General features: G+C 36.3%; 1 protein-coding gene across 2 annotated transcripts; it reads left to right on the top strand.

The window, feature by feature from the left end:
- Window positions 1-4,929: 4,929 nt before the first annotated feature.
- Window positions 4,930-14,005, top strand: LOC130992770 (ribose-phosphate pyrophosphokinase 1-like). 2 transcript variants are annotated; one of them, XM_057917511.1, is made up of 9 exons: window positions 4,931-5,183; window positions 5,488-5,655; window positions 6,957-7,205; window positions 7,387-7,530; window positions 7,619-7,786; window positions 9,277-9,346; window positions 11,883-11,964; window positions 13,403-13,562; window positions 13,890-14,005. In XM_057917511.1, the coding sequence occupies exons 1-9, from the start codon at window positions 5,073-5,075 to the stop codon at window positions 13,923-13,925; spliced, it is 1,188 nt and encodes a 395-aa protein (XP_057773494.1). In that variant the 5' UTR covers window positions 4,931-5,072; the 3' UTR covers window positions 13,926-14,005. The 2 variants fall into 2 exon arrangements, with proteins under 2 accessions (XP_057773495.1, XP_057773494.1); XM_057917512.1 differs by lacking the exons at window positions 9,277-9,346; window positions 11,883-11,964; window positions 13,403-13,562; window positions 13,890-14,005 and adding an exon at window positions 8,654-8,797 and having other exon boundaries at window positions 4,930-5,183.
- The last annotated feature ends 6,585 nt before the right edge of the window (window positions 14,006-20,590 follow it).

Raw genomic sequence — 20,590 nt, 5'->3', positions numbered from 1 at the left:
TTGTTATCTCATTCATTCAGTGAGTGATGAGGAGTAATATATGCAGAGGAATGGGCTTTGGTAAAGGAATCACTCCGGGCAGAGGAATGGGCTTTGGTAGATGAATCACTCTGGGCAGAGGAATGGGCTTTGGTAGAGGAATCACTCCGGGCAGAGGAATGGGCTTTGGTAGAGGAATCACTCCGGGCAGAGGAATGTGCTTTGGTAGAGGAATCACTCCGGGCAGAGGAATGGGCTTTGGTAGAGGAATCACTCCGGGCAGAGGAATGGGCTTTGGTAGAGGAATCACTCCGTGCATAGGAATGAGCTTTGGTAAAGGAATCACTCAGAGTTAACTTTACCACCGAGTTGGGCTTCATTTCTCTGTTTCGTGGGCTTTAGGCTTAGGCCCAATTAGGTATCTATAAATAGAAGGTTCAGCATTAGCATTAGGGGATTAATTCATTCTACCACTCCACTTGTAATATGTAAAATACTCTTAAAATAGTGAAAACAACGAAAACCCTCCCAGTGTGTAATATTCATCTCGTTGTAGTTGAGAGAGAGAAAAAAGAATATACATCAAAAGAAAAGTGAGAGTTGTGTGATTGTCTTCTCATTGATGTAGGTCTATAAGGTCGAACCACGTTAAAAGCTTTCTGTCATTCTTCAATTATGCATTCTTAGTTTTTATTTGAGATTATGTGTTTGTTTCGATTGTTGGATTTGTTAAGTTCGTTGTTCTTTCAATTGTGGAGATCATACGGTTTACCGAATCATAACAATTTCCAAGTTATCTTTCTGCATAAAGTCACTCACAAAGAAAGCATCGGCAACAATGATATAATAATAATGCTTAGTAATTGACGTAGAGGGCATAAAATCATTATCAAGTTCACTACCATATAGTGCGTTGGTTGGAACCATGAGAATCCCAATGACTCTGTAAGTCCTTTTTCTTTGTCATACGTTTAACTTCTTTCGATGTAAATGACTTCATGTGCTTTCTCCAACGAAATATGCAGCTTATCATCTACATGTTGCTCATGCTCGCATGCAACATCTTCCTTGGCCCATATTATCTCTACCTCTTCATCATCACTCTCAGTGTCTCCATGGAGAGCAGTTGCAGCTAGTGCTTGCAATGGTTGTCTCATTGACTCCTCCTCGAACCACGTTGGCTCTTTCTCCTTATCTTGTAGTCATATTTCTCTCACTTTAGCAGCTATCTGTGTAAGTAGACAATCGACATGGTCTGCAACCTTAGCTCTTTGTTGGCCTTTCTCCACTGCCTCTACAGACTCAAAATTATGTGTGAATGCCTGAAGGGTATCTTCCAACGTTGGCTCGTTAGATGGAACTAGTTGTGGATGATGGTACTGAATGCTTTGTCTGGACTGATTGAAGTCCTGATCCCATGCGAAGTCGGGTTCTCCATCCATCCAAGATTATATGATTGTGCTTCAGTAGTGTCACACATCTCTCAAGCCAAATTTGAGTAACAATTCCAGCCTTGATTGTATGTGCCAGCGAGCATACCCTATTATTGTTCCTCTTTGAATCTGCGCATGCACTTGGTGGATTTCTTGTGTTAGGTCTGCTATCTGCCTCGTGATCTCGTGATCTCATTACAGTTTTATTGAGACTTTGATTTTAGTTCATATGTCTATGTGTGGCTAGGATTCCTTTTTCCAGGGTTTAGGGAGTAAACATGATTTGAATTTCTGACTGTTTGATTCAATCAATCGAGATTGTTATTCCTTTTTATGTTCTTATTTATATTATTTGCTTTATTGCTTGATCACCAATTTAGCATAATCATAGGTTTTAATTTGATATCGAGAGATGATAATTATTACCTGAAGTAAGAACATATAACACATTTATTTTAATTCTAAAGGGAATTGATATTTGTGAGAGCGTTAATTCTAAGAGCTTTTAGGAGTTGCATGTTAGAAGTGTGATCAGGAGACGGTAGCCTTGCATGTAATCAACGGTTTTTATGCCATGAGAGTGGGTATAGACTAGTTTTGAGATTGCCTTAGGAATCATCTTGATGATTGAATTGAACTTGTTAGTTATGAGAATCTGTTGAAACCTTTGCCTTGGGAAATTCTTCTCATTTCTGTTTCTCCATATTTCTCAGCTTGATTTATTTCTTTCTTGTGTTTATTTATTTTGTTCTTTAAAACAGAAACTCTTAATTTCAGTTTTCTAGATAGAAGATTATAGTCTAGGATAGGAATTGGTACTAATCAGTCTCTGTGGATTCGACCTTGTTTGCCACTATACACAATTGCACCCGTGCACTTGCGGCGTGTAAAGAAATTAGCGAACAATAGGCCTTGTTTTGGACAAATTTTGGGAGCACTATTCATCAATACAATTGTGAGTTTTTATTCTCTCTTTAGAGTCTTCGAATTTCTTTCGGTTTTGCCAAATAATTCTTATCGACTTATTAAACGGATTTCCATCTTTGTTTGTGGCGCCATTCATCCGTCTCGCGTTGTTGAGACGAGTTGCTCTTTGGGTCACATGGGTTAATTCTTGCCTACGAAACTTGGAGGTTCAATTTTAAAGGTGTTGGATTCTCATCCGTTTATCCTTTTGTTCGTTTCTGCGTGCGAGTATCATACAAAGTCAAGGTTAGATTGTCGACTTGTGGCTAAGTTCGTATCATTATATGTGTTTGAATTTATGTCTCATATCGATTCTAAACTTTTCACTCAGAATGTCATAGGATATGCTTTAGCACTAACTACTTATTGCCCCACTTTGGGAATTCTGACTATTGATATTCCCGATATATCTGATATGACAAAGAACAATGCCTAACTGTTGAAATCTTATATGTCTTAGGAGCTATAATTACTTGCTCTGGGATCAACTTTCAACCAACATTCTCTTTTACGGGAACTACTATTCGTGAAGTAAAAGCTATTCTAGATAAAATTTTCAAAAAGGGAGTGAAAATGAACTACCAAAATGCATGTTTTTTGGAAAAAGAAAGGCAAAAATGAGAATGAGAAAGAAATGAAAGAAAAAAATAAAGAAAATTCTATCGTTTGTAGCATGGAAAATTTTCATTTTAAAAAAGAGAATTATTATTGAAAATATAAAATAAAATAAATGTAGGATTACAGAAAAATAAAATAAAAAAATTTCATTAATCCATGTAGATCATGAATTAGATAGAGTCGAACTCTCACATCGTATTATATAGTGATTAGTGAAGTTGAAAGTATATCCCTAAATAAGAAGATTTGGAATTCGAAAAGAGACTGTAATAATGTTTTGAATAAAAAAATTATAAATAGTTGCTAAAAGTATGCACAAAAGATTTGGAATTCAAACGGAGATTATATGAAATGTATAATAAATGTTTAGCATCTGATTGCGATTAGGGGTGGTAATCGGTACGGTTCGGTTATAATCGAACCGATTTTTCAATTAACCGGAACCGGCTAACAATGAAAATGCTAACCGAATCGGTTCGATTAATTGATTAACCGGTCCGGTTAATCGAATTAACCTGTTAATTGAGGAATACGAAACTGAGAAAGTAGAACAGACTGCAATTCAAATTGTGGAATTTAAAAAGTAGTCCTAACAATACCGACCTAATAATTCAAGTTTTCACATCAACTCCATCTCAGTGAAGAAACCAAACAGATGCAATGTTATAAGAACTTGGTATTGATTCCATATTACTATCCTTTATATCCAACAACACCTCATTCTATCCGAAGCTAGACACTGATACATAAACAAGAAACTCATTATCTAAATTACTAGCTACAAACCAAAATTCATCCCATTTAAGCATATTTAGATCCAACACACTTTCACGCAAAAACAATACAATATTTCCACAGTTGAAATCATTTACAAAAGTTATCAAACACAATTAATAACCAATAAAAACAGAAAAAAGAAAAGAAAAGAAAAGAAAAGAGAGATCATCTTTCAATCTCCATCTCGACACATAATCCTAAAACCTAATTTTGAATTACCTATGTGCTATGTTGTGCCGAATTGCCAGAGGAGAATGGAGGAGTTGCTTGTTGCTGAAGGGGGAAGGCCGGCTACCGGCAGGTCGCGCCGGTGAAGAGGATAGGCCTTTTGAGGGGCCAAGGGCGAAGGGGTGACGAAACCGAAAGGGTGACGCCGCGCCGGTGGAGGACGGTGGGAAGAGGTGCTAGTGACATGGCCGTGGTGGGAGTGGGAGGGATGGGTAAGACGCTGCCTTCAATTTCTCTCAAGCTGTAGAGTCGTAGGTCGCATGGAAAAGGCTGTTCTCGTTGGAAGGTTACCAGTTAAACCGATTAACCGGCTAATAGACAATTCCAACACCGATAACCGAATCAAACTGAAAAATTTTGGCTATCGGTTAACCGATTAATCGATTTTCTAGTTCGGTACGGTTATAACTTGATAACCGGAACTATTTTACCACCCCTAATTGCGATTTCTGGAATCCAAAATATGTCAAACTGAAATTATTTAATTTGTTATATATTACATTGCATCCCTCTCAAAAAAGAAAAAAGAAAAATTACTTGCACATACTTAACAAATCTACTTTAAATGGATGAATCTACTCATTTTGATTAGATAAATATGAAGTCTAATTTGAGCAAATCGATATAAACTAATGTAGATTTGTTATTGATTACGTTAGTATTATTGAACTTTAATGAAATCACTTAACTTTGAGCAAATCGACCCAAATTGCAATCATGTAGTACTTTTTAATTTTCTCTTCTAAAAGATAAAGAAAATAAATCAATTTAGTTTTCCTAAAAAAATATAAATAAATAAATTTACTAGTTTTTTTTTTTTTTGAGAGAAAAAATTTACTAGTTGGTTATGCAGAAGCATGTAGAAAAACAACTAAAAAACGAAAAGAAAAGTAAAAAAGAAAAAGAAAAAGGAGTGTTTTATTAATGAGAAGTTTAGTGGGAATTTGAGGAGCGGTGGTGAGTCGTCACCCACCGCAACGAAATCCGCAAGAGCTTCCCTCTACCAAAAATAAATAAAGAGGCGCCATACAAACATTTCACAAATACACACACCTCCTCTCCCCTCCTTTCATGGCGTCTTTGCTCTTGCCTCCGCCAACCTCTTCTTCCGCCGCTTCTTCTCTTTTCTCGCGCTTCGCCTTTCCCACCCCCACCGCACGCTTCTCTGCGTCCAATGCCGTCGTAACATTCTCTCCCTTCCCTTGCTTTCTCTTTTTCATTTGCTTACTGTCTCTGTGTGTGTTTTCTGTATTTTCTTCTCGATATCTCTCTCTCTGTTCCATGCCAACTGATTGTTTGAGCTTGTTCAGATTGGACTGAACAGGCATCCAGTTTTGATTTTTTTTTTTTTTTTCCTTTCATTGTTTTGGAGTACATAACGTTCACGAATTTGAGACTTTGTAGCGCCGCTATTGATTTTTGTGCGAATTGGTGTGTGTGTATTTTGTCTGATTATGCGTGCACTTTTTTGCCTTTGCGTTGATAGAGATGTGAGTTGATAGAGCCGGTGAACGGGAAGCCTTGTGTTCCTGTTCTCAACGATCAGTTACTGCCCAAGTACTTGCAATCGAGACGATTGGAGAATGTGGTGAACAAAAATAGTAATAACAGGATCAAGATATTCTCCGGTACCGCCAATTTTACGCTTTCTCAGGTGAATCCCCTCTCGTTTGGCTCATTTAAATGATTTTGATGTTTTACAATTCTTTAATTTATGGACTTGTGGTCTTGTTTGCCTATGTTTAAATTTCAATTGTGTAAATAGGAGAACCTGTCGCATGTTTTGAAAGATGGAAAGTAATGCATTGGTTGATTAGATATACTCTCTGTTCTATTGTATTTAACTGGTGAAGCAACTGTGTTTGATTGCAAACATACTTGTTGAAACATTTGCATTTAGTTACTGTGGGGTGTGGAGAGTTGCATTTTAAACTTGTCTACAATGGCAATAAGTTTTGCATGAGTCGATCATGGTGTGTGGGGAGGCATGACTTGAATGTAGGGACACGACATGTAGGAAAGTGAAATTGTATGAGTGAGCATCACAAGGGCCTAGTTATTTATTACTCCCTCCGTCCCGCTTCAAATGTCTCCTTTCTTTTGGGCACGGAGATTAAGAAATGTGTAAAAAGTAGATAAAGTGGGTATAAAGTAGATAAAGTGGGTTGGTGGAAATTATTTAAATATTAGGTATAGAGAGAGAGTGTTTTGCCAAAAAGGGAATGGGTCATTTGGAGTGGGACAGCCCAAAATGGCAAATGGGACATTTAGAGTGGGACGGAGGGAGTATATATTTTCCTTTTTTCCTTTTCAGTGGCCTAGTTATACATTGCAGCTCTATCTTTTTATTTTTTGCTTTTGTGAGTGAGTTATTTTAGTTGCCTGGTTTCTATTAATTCTCTGACCTTTGCAATTCTAACTCATTTCATATTATTTCTTGTACTTATCTGTGCAAAGCGTCTTTTTTCTATATGATCAAAGAGTTTAAATGGCGTATTGCCGAAAAATTTAGCTTGTTAATAGACGTGAATTGAACTTGTTGTGCTTACATGTGTGTGTATGGGCTTATTTATCTCATATTTTGAACTTTTTACTCTTTTGGATTCAACATTGTATGGGATTTTTAACTCCTTCCATTTTCTGGTGTACTCCCAGTACAAGGGATACCTCGATTTTAGTTTCAGTAAACACTAATACTTGATTCCTTGAGATTTTAACACTGTCAATTCTCTTAATAGTTTGAATGCATAGAAAGATTTTCTTGGGTTTGCTACTACTATCATATATCGTCAAGTAGGAAGGGAGAGAGGAAATGAACCTGAGGAAGAGTGTCACACTACATTTGATAGTGCTTGATTATGATGCAACTGTTGTAGTTTCTCTTTTATTATGCTCTGCCTTCTCTATTCCTTATTCTACTTCTTAACTAAATTTGATGAATTGGTTCTCACTTAGGAAATTGCTAGGTATATGGGCCTCAACCTTGGAAATATCCTCATTAAGAGATTTGCCGATGGAGAGATTTATGTTCAGTTGCAAGAGAGTGTCCGTGGCTGTGATGTGTACCTGGTCCAGCCCACCTGTCCTCCAGCTAATGAAAATCTTATGGAGCTTCTAATAATGATAGATGCTTGCCGAAGAGCTTCAGCCAAAAATATCACTGCAGTGATCCCATACTTTGGATATGCTCGAGCTGATAGAAAGGTGGAATTTTCAAATATATACCACATTTTAATGAGTTTCTTACACTTTGATGGTTTGATGAATACTTACATGTCACATGTTCACCAAATAAATTCTTAAGAGACGTATGGATGAAGACAACTAGAGGAAATGTTACTAAATATTTGCACTGCTAATTTACTTTTTCTCATGATGTCAATAGACCCAAGGGCGTGAATCTATTGCTGCAAAATTAGTAGCCAATCTTATCACAGAAGCAGGTGCAGATCGTGTTCTTGCCTGTGATATCCACTCTGGGCAGTCCATGGGTTACTTCGATATTCCAGTGGATCACGTATACTGCCAGGTATTTAATTAAAGATATCCCGTTTAGTGCTTGTTTTCTATTTGTACTCACATTGTTTTGTTTTTGGCTATGGGTTATTATGCAAAAGCCTGTCATACTTGATTATCTTGCCAGCAAGAAGATATGCTCTGGTGACTTAGTAGTGGTATCTCCTGATGTTGGAGGAGTTGCACGAGCACGAGCTTTTGCCAAGAAGTTATCTGATGCACCTTTGGCTATTGTGGACAAAAGGCGTCAGGGGCATAATGTTGCTGAGGTATTAACCTTTTGTTGCTTAGCTGTCTTTTCACATTTTCTCAAATTCATATTTCTGTACAAGATAAACCCGATGGGTTTCTACATCTTATCTTGTTTGTTCTCTTTAAATTAAATTGAGGACATAAGGCTACTCTATGTGGCACAACCTAAATAAAATAGATCTATTAACAGTTCTGACTTAAGGTTTAACTACCAATTTTATTTATTTATTATTTTTTTAAGATGAACTACCAGTTTTTTAGGCAGAAGGATTTTGAGTAACTTTATGTAGGAGCATGTTACATATCATCCATGCTTGATGAAAATGTACTATGCATGTTGTCGTCTTTAATCTAACACCTTGGCTATGCATCTTGCCATTTTGATATATTTGACTCTACAAAAATTCCAATGTTCTATGTTGTCAGATGGGTCATTTTCATTCATTTTTCATTTTCTGGGCTAATGCTTATTGAACAACATTGATCATTGACATATATTAATCTCTGACAGTTTGGAGTGTCCACTGATTTTTTCATCCCTAGTAATTCTCTCTCTCTCTCTCTCTCTATATATATATATATATATATATATATAGGGTTAGGTTATAGTGAGAATGATTATTTTCGTGAGAAATGAGAAGAACAAATAAGCTAGTATAAAGTGTTGAGTAAGCTACTAGAAATGCATGAATAACCGCAATTCAATTAATTGGTGAAATTTTCGCCCCCTCTAGGATTCAAACCCAGGTTTGAATGAGTATTCATGCATTACCAGCAGCTTAATTCATATCGTTAATCTAATTCGGTATTCAAATATGATGTCCTTGGATAGTTCCTTGAATTTCCTTTCATGTTTAGTGCAATTACAAGTCATTGGTTTCCAGGATACCCTCTATGGTGTAAAATCCCAAAATCCTACCTTTTTCTCGTATAAGGTATGTTTAAATAAGAATTTTGCAGTCAATCTTAAATGGGTCTTTTTTCAGATGTTTTGGCGGCAATTTGAGCATTAATTTCTTTAGGATGATTCCTCAAACCCAAACTGCCTTTTGGAGGGGGGGGGGGGGGGTTGTTGGTTAAAATATGCCATTGTTCTTTTCTCACACGACACACTTCTCGTTTTCAGAACTGTTCTTTGTCTAATAGCTGACACTTCATGAAAGGATGTTGCATTTGCAAACATGCCATGATGATTAATTGACCAAGTGTCTTCATGATCTTCGACTACCAACAGAATTTTCATCTATTGTCATGGCTTACATTCATTAGATTTTGGTCTTCTACTTCCATTAGAAGAGTGTGACATCACAAGTTATTTACAGAAAACCGTACACTTTTGATGATTCCATTGAAGGTGGAAGAACCAACTGTTCATGAACTACCTGTCTAATATACTTTGACCCATAGATTATCTTTTTCTCATAATTGCAAAAGATTTCTTTCAATTACTCTTTTCTTTATTGTAATTTGTTTTCTGTTTCTTGGTTCCGTTACATTTTATTTACAGGTAATGAATCTGATAGGTGATGTTAAAGGAAAAGTTGCAGTGATGGTAGATGACATGATAGATACAGCAGGTAAATAGGTTAATATGGATACTTTATATCTATCCTCTAAAATATTGCATAACATATAGGCTTTTAAAACCTACGAATGTAATCAAGTTTATAATTAGTTAAAATCATTAAGCACCATGCTAATATATGGAAATGGTAAGGATCAACATGTTTTACTCTCAGATGCTATATGAGCTTTACAAACGCTGTCATTTAGATTTGTTGTTGTTCTATGCTGGAATGCTGTTCCCAACTCTTTATCCTTGATCCATGATTATATAATAAGTCGCCCTTTTTGTTTTGTTCTTTTTAAAATAGTGAAATTCTTTCTGAATTTGAAGATAAACTGAAAATGATCATTTTACAGTATATACTATTTAACATGCCATGACGTAATATGAAATCGAAATAAATCTGAGCTGAAATTATAATCAAACCTTTCACTGGTAAATGTGAACTCATTCTGAAGTTAGATTCTTAGGGGATCTATAGAACCACTTTTGAATGGGATATTTAATAATTAACAACTGCACAACCAACTTTTGTATCATGACCCTCATTCTGTATAATTTCAAACTATGAGGTGATCCATTGAGGCAAGCGTAGGGGAATGTTGGTTAAACAAGATGATGCATTATAAACATGTTCTCCTAATGACACTGGTAACATCGGAAGCTCACAAAGGTTGGGCAAAAGTAATGTGGCGCACGTCATCACCTTTTCGAAATGGTTAACCCAACTTAGGAGAGTTAATCGTATAATTCTCTTTCTCAACGAATGTGGGACAATACAACCACTCACATTGAAGATGCGACAAATTGCACTCTTTTCTCTGTAGGACCACTTCGGCAGATAGAACTCTCAGAGTGGCTTAAGCTCATAGAGTTGTGATACAGTAGCAACAAGCTGTGCTAGCAGTTAATTGAAAACAGTTCATCGGAGTCCCTAGGATAATGGTGCCCACTGAACCCACTTATAACTATCATTTTCTTTTTTCAACTAATGTAGTACATTATGGAACACTTGAGTACTAGACTGGTTTGGGAAGAGAGAAAGCAAATGAGCTTTAATTTTATCGGTGTTTTGGTTTTCCAACAACATTCTTTGGTTCAAACTTGCTTTGAAGAAAATTTGAGTGGACAGAAGGTTGATGCTTTTATTGTTCTTTGCACATTATCTTGGTCCTAATTCCTAAAGAGTAAGAATTGAGCTGAATCAAAGCGGAGCTAGACTAGTATTATTGGGTGGCTATTAAAGTTTTGGGAGTCTAAACCATTTAAAACAATCTTTAAATACTAAAAATGATTGAGCACAATTAAGGTCTTGTTGAACCCTGGTCTTGCCTACTTTGGGAGACTTGGTTTGAAGTGTATCCCTTGACATCATTTTGCTTGACCCTTCTTGTTTAGGACTAGGATTCAAACACTGTAAATTCTCAAACAAACTTTGTCAATTGTTATGGATACCGTTCATTATTTGATGTTTTTATTCTTAGTTATCTTTTAATTCCTTATATTTTGGGTTAGAATAAAGAGATGGATGAAGCTTTTGCGTTTGCTCCGAGTTATTTACTTGAGCTTCAATTTTTAGGTCTTTAATAGGGTTTTGTGAGTTAGGGTTTATTCATTTAGGGTATTACGTTGTTTTGGGGACATCTTCTACTATAGGGCCTCGTTTGAGGATTTATTCAATTACGTTATTCCGTTCTGCTCAAGCACTTGGGGCCAGAGACTAAAGTAGCAGAAAACAATTACAAGAATTGCAGGCAAACCTAACCCCAGCACTTGGGCTGTTAATGTAATTGAATAAATCCTCAAATGAGGCCCTACAACAGAAATTTTCCCCAAAACAACGTAAAATCCTCAATGAATAAACCCTATCTCAAAAATATAATTGAAGACCTAAAATTTGAAGCCAAGTAAATAACTTGGAGCCCGATCCATCTATTTATTCCAATGTAAATAACTTAACCCTAAATAACTAAATGAATGAGGAATTAAAAGATAACTAAGAATAAAAACATCAACTAAATGAATGAGGAAATAAAAGATAACTACGAATAAAAACATCAAATGATGATGGTATTCGATATCAAGCCACACCTGTCGACGAAACTTCTCTTTTATTGAAACAATGATAATGGATCTGCGTCAACCCTGATAAATATTAACTAAGTGATACTGGAGGCATTCATTCCATCATAATTTATCATGAAACGTAACAAGACCATTTAGAACTTCAATCCTGAGCAGACCATGAATTGTTCAAGCGAAAAGGATATCATATATCTTGTCGGTGACCTCTTGTCTTCACATTGCTGACTGATTGCTGCGTTGCCTACAATTCATAACTGAAATAAGTTTAAAAAGTTGGGTGACCTAGTTCTATCTTACAAGTGTCTGTCTTCTTTTAGTTAGCACTCTCTTTGTTAAGTAATTTTGTTTGCTGATGCAGCTGGACTTGTAATATTCAGCTTCTGATACTCTCTCTCTCTCTCTCTCTCTTCAATACACAAAAGCTAATTTTTTAATTTTCTTTGTATTCTGTGGCTCTTAAGGAACTATTGCCAAAGGTGCAGAGTTGCTGCATGAGGTAGGTGCTCGGGAAGTCTATGCATGTAGCACTCATGCGGTTTTCAGGTATAAGCATTTGTTCTCTGTGCCTCTCTTTTCACCATTTTATGTAATATCGTGGATCCTTTGATGACACAAAAGAAATTTGCTTGTACTGCTCTAGTATATAAATTAATAATTTCCTTATAATGGAGCAACTTGTGTCAATAATTAATAATGGTGATTTTTAATCATCTTAGTAGAGAGTGCTGTGTAGATTTGATAATCTGGTATATAGTTGTTTATTTAGCAAATTAAACAAAACATAGTTCATTCTAGAAAGTAGTTTATTTGTTCTTAGTGTAAACAAATTCATGCAGGGTAATGAACCCTTTGATACTCCAGCTGCAGCTATTATAGTGCTGTTTATCCTTCAACCCTGAAGTCCTTTTTCCTTTGAGGAGCAGGCAACCCCACTTTTAAATGCATACCTTTAAACAATGTAGCAACAGTACAATCAGAAAACTATCAACTAATCGAAGTTTTTGCATGCTTTCACATGAAAAAAGATTTTTGTCATTATGTTATGGGTGGTAAATAGACCCTGTTTTTCCAAATCTGCATAACCTTTTATTTTTTGAACTATCACAAGAATTAAAACTTTGTATGTATTAACCTATAACGAAGTCACTTTATATAGTTATGGGCTTTCAATCCCGTTTCTCAAGCTAAAAAATATTTCGAAAATGTATTCTCGCGTCATATCATTGGGAGGAAAAGTACATGAGGGAAAAATTGCTCACACTTAAACAGACTTGACAGGTTTTCAGAAAATTATGAGGTTTCTTTTTGTGAAAATTTTGAGGTTTCTTTTCCTTACCTTAGTACTCCTTTGAACTGAACACTTTCTGAATCAGAAACAGTAAAACAACTTTTAGTTGTTTGAACAAAAATTATCTCGATCTAGAGTTCATAAACTGTATTGGAAGAAATTGCCTCTTTTAGTATGCAATTTGTACTCTTAAATCTGTCATACATGATGTGTTTAGTACATCCTGCCAATGTCACTGTATGATGGTGACATCCAATAATACGTTGGGATCTTCATGCAGTGATACAATCTAGAAATTGTAACCCCTCCTTAATCTGTAACGTAATTTTGAATTGTTCACAACTTTCATCTTAGAAGTGAGAAATAATGCTTCGTAATACTTCATTTTTTCTATATTGCCTAATAATAAGTATTGGTGTAACTTGACTCAAAATGTGATGCTGTGTCACTGTGTGTCCTAAAGAAGATGGAATTTCTCAAAAACACATTTCTGGATTTCAAAGTGTGACTTCTAAGGTTCAAGGTTTCGTTATAAGGAAATGTTGTCTCTATGATGATAATGTTTAAACGGTTATCAGAGTTTTGTTTCGATAACAGGAGGCATTTCCAGTTCATGTGTCATTTGCTGCCTTCTTTCCATGTACGGATTTGATTAAACTCTTTAACCATATATTTACTGATGTTCTCTTACAGCCCCCCTGCAATTGAGAGGTTGTCGAGTGGCCTGTTCCAAGAGGTTATTATTACAAATACGGTTCCAGTGTTGGAAAAAAACTATTTCCCTCAATTGACAGTTCTTTCAGTTGCTAACCTCTTGGGTGAAACAATATGGCGAGTTCATGACGATTGCTCTGTGAGTAGCATTTTCCAGTGATAAAATATCTATTTACTTCCTGATGGTGACGAACCCTTTCCATTGAACAAACATTCTTTACCAGTTCGCCCGCACCTTAACTCCACAAGACGACATTTAACATTCATAGAAGTTTAAGCAATAATGCCAGTCTTAGATGTCTCTCAGAATAGCTTATGATTCATGCGATAGCAAAATTGAAATTCGTGTAGGCTTATGCTCCTCATCTACAGGTCTTTGCATTTCTTTATTTAATTTTCTGATACAAAATCAGTTGTTAGTAACATGCAGACTGATTTTTTCCTTTTTTTGTTTCTTTTTTCTTAGCTGTCTACAGGTTTAGGAACATCAATATTTGATTGATGAATCTCGAATTTATGAGTAATTTTTTATCGTGGAGTTGCTCTTTATATTATTCGAAATTTGGTAAAAATATTCAGCAACTTGTTGGTATTTATACTTGTAAATTCATAAATGGAAAAATGAGTTTGAGTGACATTTTTTGTGGCTAGAGTAAATTCCATTTTTAGTGTTCAGACTTTTGGTAGTAAATTACAGCTCAAGCCTTTATTATGGGGCTGGTTTAGTTAATGGAGTGATTGTTTAATGAGGAGGTTTTGACTTTTAGGCTCAACCAACTTCTAAGTCGGAATGGATAACATTCCAAAATATTTAGAAGAATAATTTTATCTTTAAATGATGAAAACCCTACATGCTATGTCGAAAATTGATCTAGATTTTAGTAAGGCTTAATTGCATCAAAATGCCTTATCTTATTCCAAAATTTGGTTTTTTGACAATCTTTTTAATTGTTGCAAAAATTTCATTGAGCTTTCAGTTTGTTGTAATGTCCGTCCGGAGTAATTTTTTGGTCAAATTAAATCTGAGTTGGCAGTCGGAATGCAAACGTCGCATCAGTAATGCCAAATCACACCCCTCCCTCCCCCTCCCACGCCACCCTCTCGAATACACACACTGGACCCACACCCTCGATCTCTGAACCTCTGCGGCACCAGGACTCCCTCCGGCGACCGCATCAACCGCCAAGGTCAACCGCCGCCCTCTGCTTCGATTTACAGCGGCGAAGCCACTGCTTACAACCTTCCCCATCTCTATCTCATTTACCGGCGATGGCGGAGCTGGTAGCAGCAGCCCCCCCTCCCCTATCTTTCTCTACTCCACTCGATTCCCCCTTTCTCTTTCTCTCTCTCTCACCAAATTTTAGGTAGTGGCGCTCTAGTTCTCTTGGCTGAGGCGAACTCGCCGCCGCCGCCTGAAATTCCAGCTGCAAATCTAGACGGGGCGTTTGGTGTAATTGGAGAAGATTTCCAACCCTAGCGGCTCGATCTCTGCCGCGGTGGCGCACAACCACTCGAAGGGGAATCACAGAGACGCAGAAGGGGCAGGAGGTGGGGAATCCGGGGAGGGCGAAGCTGATGGCGCTGTTGGCGGGTCTGGAGGACAGCCGGCGGCCGTTCCTCTGGGCGGATTTCTTTATGGGGAGAGGGAAAGGGGGAGGGGAAAATGGGGTAGATTTTGGGGAGAGTGAGGAATCTCGACCACTCGTTGGGGAAATCTCAGAGACGCGAAAGGGGCGGGAGTTGGGGAATCCAGGGACGGCGAAGATGATGGCGCTGATAGCGGAGCTGGAGGACAACCGGCGGCTGTTCATCTGGTCGGTCAGGCGGTCGTTCATTTGGGAGGGGAAGAGGGGGAAGAGAGAGAGGGTGACGTGGGAGGGGAAGGGGGGTGTGATTTGGCATTTTTGATGCCACGTTGGCATTCCGGCTGCCAACTCGGATTTAATTAATTTGGCTGAAAATTACTCCGGACGGACATTGCAATAAATTGAAAGCTCGTTGAAATTTTTGCAACAATTAAAAAGATTGTCAAAAAATTAAATTTTGGAATAAGGTCAGGTATTTTGATGCAATTAACCCTTATGGTAGATCCGTAGGATCAATTCTTGACCACACGATTTGGATAAGAGGTGCATTGAGAATGTGACACGTGGCAAGAAGCTTCCAAGGCAATTCAAGACAAAAATCTGGGCAAGGGTAAAATCGAAAAATATTTTCGTATATTAAAAAAATATATATTTTTTATATTATCAAAATATTCATATTTTAGATGCAAAAATGTTCAAATTAAGATGCATACGGTTTCATATAAAAAAGCATAAGATTTCACCACACCCCCAACCCCACCCCACCCCACCCCTGAACCCAACCCCACCCCCTCCCCCCCAATTTTTTTTATTTTTAATTTTTTCAAAAACTGATTTTCTGACCACTAACCCACCCCCACCCCCACCCACCCTCCCCTACCCCAAAATTTTTTTTATTTTTAATTTTTTAAAAAACTAATTTTCTGACCACTGACCCACCCCCCACCCACCCACCCCGCCCCCCCAATTTTTTTTTTCAAAAGCTGAATTTTTGAAATGCATATACTTTCACACAAAAATGGCATATACTTTCACACAAAAATGCATTACATTTTTTGAAAAAAAAATAATTTTTTTTGGCTGGAGAATGGGTGGGGGGGGTGGGGTCAGCGTCAGAAAATCAGTTTTTGAAAAAATTAAAAAAAAATGGGGGGGAGAGGGTGTGGGTGGGTTAGCAGCTCAGCAATCAGAAAATCAGTTTTTAAAAAAATTAAAAAAAAAATTGGGGGAGGGCATGTGTGGGTGGGGGTTGGGGGTGCGGAGGGGGGGTCAGCGGTCAGAAAATCAGTTTTTGAAAAAAAAAATTGGCTTGGGTAGGGTGGGTCAACAGTCAGAAAATCAGTTTTTGAAAAAAAAAATTGGGGGTGGGGGTGGGGGTGTGGGGGTGGGGCAGGGCTGGGGTGGCAAAAATACCAGATTTATTAAAATGAAATGCATTTTTTGTATAATTTAATGCATTTTTATGTGAAAACTTTATGCATTTTTGTTTGATTTTATATGCATGTGAAACATGCCTATTTTTGAGGGGTGGTAATGGGGAGGGTTGGGGGGTGGTTGAGGGGTTGGTATGGGGTGGGGTGGTGAAAATCCCAAAACTGTAAAAATCAAATGCATTTTTCTGTTCAAAGTTATGCATTTCATGTGAAAATTTTATGCATCTTTGTGTAAGACTTTATATATAAAAAATATATCTATTTTGAGAAAATCTAAAAAAATATACTCCCACCGTCCACAATTTAATGCCCTACTTGCCACTACCCTATATTTACTACCCTTTGCCACTAATGGACCCACTTTAAAACACCTTTATCATTTACATATTCTATATTTACTACACTTTATCACTAGTGGACCCACTCACAACAACTTTATCACTTTAGTCAATTATCTTTATCACTTTAGTTAATTACCTTTATATTTCAACCACGCCATCTTTTTCAGCTTTCTTAGTCTCCGTGTCCACACCAAAGTGGGGCATTAAATCGTGGACGGAGGGAGTATATTTTTTTAATTTTTAATTCCAAAAATTATATTCCAATTTTACCCCTTTTCAGATTTTGCCTTGGAATGCTTGGAAGCTCCTTGCCACGTGTCACCATCTTGACGCGCCACATGTCATAAATGTGTGATCAAGAATTGATCCTACGGTACTACCATAAGCTTGGATACTATATATATATATATATATATATATATATATATATATATATATATATATATATATATATATATATATATATATAATTTACCGAAATAAACTCAAATAATTCAAACAAAATTTTCAATTAAACTCTGAATTTAGAAGACTTGGAACTTTCAATCACGTGAAATGACGCGATATTACATAACAAAATTCTTTTTTTGATGAACATTATTGATAAACAGATTCATTGATAAACAAATCTTTGCATTATTGATAAACAAACCAACTACTACAATTTAGTGAAATAGAATTGCAGGGTTATTCGTAGCAGCTAAAATCTTATGTAACTATCAACTAAATTGGATTATAATTTAAAATCTATCGACTATCAAGTTAGGTAATTTCATTGTTTTGCTGCAGCCTATATATTTTACGTAGACGATTCGAGGTCCGTGAGTAAAAAAAACTGGAAACTTATTTAATACTCCCTTCGTCCCACTTCAATATTTTCCTTTTTGGGATGTCCCACTTTAATAGGCTCATTTTTCTTTTTGGGTAAAAAAATTGTACTTAATTGGTGTGGAGTAAATTTTCTTAATCTCCGTGCTCAAAAGAAGTGAGCCTATTGGAGTGAGACGGAGAGAGTACTATAACAAATCAATCAACAATCGGACTTTTCAACATAATTGCAATCGAACTTCAATTAGAATTTAAGTTTCAAGAATTCGAATTCTTTTCTAAATTTCATAGAAACATGATGTAAGATTACCTTGCAAGAAAAACACAATTTTTTCTTATGGTCCATTTCCGTGTTCATTCAATTGGGATGGAGACTCGTGTTGATAACGTGTTATAATATCTCATTGATTAAGCAATACCAAAAGTACAGAGAATAGAAGATTCAGAACATCTACTATATATACAAATTAATGCATTTGCTATTAAATTTACTGCAAAATGCATTCACCGTAGATCTTGATGATCAAATGACTTAAAATAGTTCTCATCCTTAATTTATTTAGTGGTTCTTATTTGAACAATACATACATTCTTATTTGAACAATACATACATACATATATATATATAGGGTCAAGTTAAACAAAGAATGACCCTATGTATAGAGAATAAATCATGTCCCTCCATTTTATCAAATCTAACGGTTCCTATTTGAGAAGTTTTAAATTGTTTAATAATTGAATTTATTGCTCCCTTGTTTTTTCAATCACGAAAGGGTAATATGGGATTGAGTAAAACTTATCTTTCCTAACTTTCCTCCTAATTTATCGCTCACCAATAACCCATTTCTTCCATTATTCTCCAATTTCTCCCATTTCTCAATTTGCTCCAATTTCTTCCTCCGAATCATGCATCTGTAGGGGCGCAGCGTCTCCGATCTCTCTCTCTATTTCAACGGCGAGCGGCGAGAATCGTCGCTGCCCCCTTCTCCTTCGGTCTGGCAGTAGCGACCATCAACTATCATCGCCGCCGCGATGAACCACCATCACCACCGCCTCTGATTCTCCCTGAGACGCTCTCTCTTCTCCTCCTGAATAGACCAAACGACCCAGATCTTGAAGCATCGCCGCTGTCCCAGACGTCCTGCCCGACTACTCGCCAGAGCCCCCAACCAGCCACACCATCGCCGCCTCCTTCTTCGAGCCTAATCCGCCGAGCAGCATCAATTAGAACCGCCGCCCTCAATCCCTGACTCCCTCGATTCTTCCCCATCAACTCAAGCCTTAAACTTTCAGATCTGGAATTTGGGAATTTTGGGAGAATCCTTTTGGTGTGCATTTTTTCGTCTGGGGAATTTTGCTGTTTATAGTTGTTGTGTTCTTTGTATAAATGTGTCTGTTCAAATAGTTGTGATTTCTGTTCGAAATGTACTAATGCTGTTATCAAATGGAGTTTCATTTCACAGGTGTTGTTGTGTTCTTTAAGCTAGTTAGTCTGTTCAAATATTTGTAAGGTCTGTTCGAAATGTATTAATAATATTATGTTACACATTTACAGATTAGTGCGGCGCTGGCTAAATAAACTGTTTGAACATGCTTTAAAAATTTACGAACATCTAAATAAACTATTTGAATTTCTCTTACTAACATAAAATATTTAACATAAAGCATTTCGAACAAGCTTAATAAAATTACGAACATCTAAACAAAAATATTCGAATATTTTTTACTGATATAAAATATTTAACATTTGAACTTTTTGAACAGGCCGAAAACAATTACGAACACATTAATAATATATTCGAATGGGGGAGGGGGCTGAATAAATTGGAGAGAGAAAGAAATGTGAAAGTTTCATATAATTTGCAGAGATTAGCGTGAATGGTATATTGAAAATATCAGATATGGACGAAATTAAAATAAAAATAAGAAGATATGGCAGTATAAGATATTACCAAAAATTAAAGAGATAATTTAGGATATGTTAATCTTAATTCATGATATTAATATAATTGTCCAATTACAAATATATCCTTTTCGCTATAATTATGGAATAAAATCAGCATAAAATTTGAACCCTTGGATTGACAGATTTGGATGCTCCAGATTAATTCTCTATTCTCTACATATTTATCATTCTCTGTTTAACCTTTCTCTCTCTCTCTCTCTCTCTATATATATATATATATATATATATATATATATATATATATATATATATAGGGGAGGGCTACAGTAAAAACACTTCTTAAAATATAAATATAAACGTTTTTTAATGTACGAATTTTATCCAACAGGGTTACGAATTCATCCAACATGGTTACGAATTGTGAAAAATAAATTTTTGCTACCTTTGGGATTCGAACCCAGGACCACGAATTCATCCAAAAGGGTTACGAATCAACCGTAGATCTTGATGATCTAAAGGCTGAAAATCATTTATATTTTATACACTTAAGAGTGTTTTTATTCTAGCCCTCCCCTATATATATATATATATATATATATATATATATATATATATATATAAGTGAGGGATCCATGGAGAATCCCCCCTTAAGAAAGAATAGAGAATTATTCTAAGACGCTAGATCTAAGACATCCGACGGTCAGCAAAAATTCGAACCAAACAAAAATAAATAAATAGAAAAACACTTTAAATATACAAATTGGCCAATTCAGATTACGGAGGGGTTTTTGGGAAAATCATGAATAAGGTGAATCGGGTTGTTCCGATTTTTACTCCACCTTGTAGACGATTACAGAAATATCGAATAGGGTTTTCGAATCAAACTCACAAATCTTCCATCTTCCTCTCCGCCGCGGTTCAATAGGTTCAAAGACGACATTATAAAAAATCTTGCAGTTTCCGATAAGAAATTCAAAGCGATTTGAAGAATTGAGGGCGACAACTGGATAGGTGAGTTCGAAACTTTTTTTTTTTTTTCGAACTGTAAATCTTAGGGTTCTAATGTAATTACA

The sequence above is a fragment of the Salvia miltiorrhiza genome, chromosome 7 (assembly GCF_028751815.1).
Source record: "Salvia miltiorrhiza cultivar Shanhuang (shh) chromosome 7, IMPLAD_Smil_shh, whole genome shotgun sequence".
NCBI lineage: Eukaryota > Viridiplantae > Streptophyta > Magnoliopsida > Lamiales > Lamiaceae > Salvia > Salvia miltiorrhiza.
The sequence above is the reverse complement of the archived record's forward strand: the minus strand, read 5'-3'. Positions and strand labels throughout refer to the sequence as shown.

Bases quoted from the DNA above. Each gene is read 5' to 3' on its own strand.
- LOC130992770 (XM_057917511.1), top strand. From the start codon at position 5,073: ATGGCGTCTTTGCTCTTGCCTCCGCCAACCTCTTCTTCCGCCGCTTCT. The intron at 5,184-5,487 runs GTAACATTCTCT...TTGCGTTGATAG, and splicing joins TCTCTGCGTCCAATGCCGTC to AGATGTGAGTTGATAGAGCC. The intron at 7,206-7,386 runs GTGGAATTTTCA...TGATGTCAATAG, and splicing joins ATGCTCGAGCTGATAGAAAG to ACCCAAGGGCGTGAATCTAT.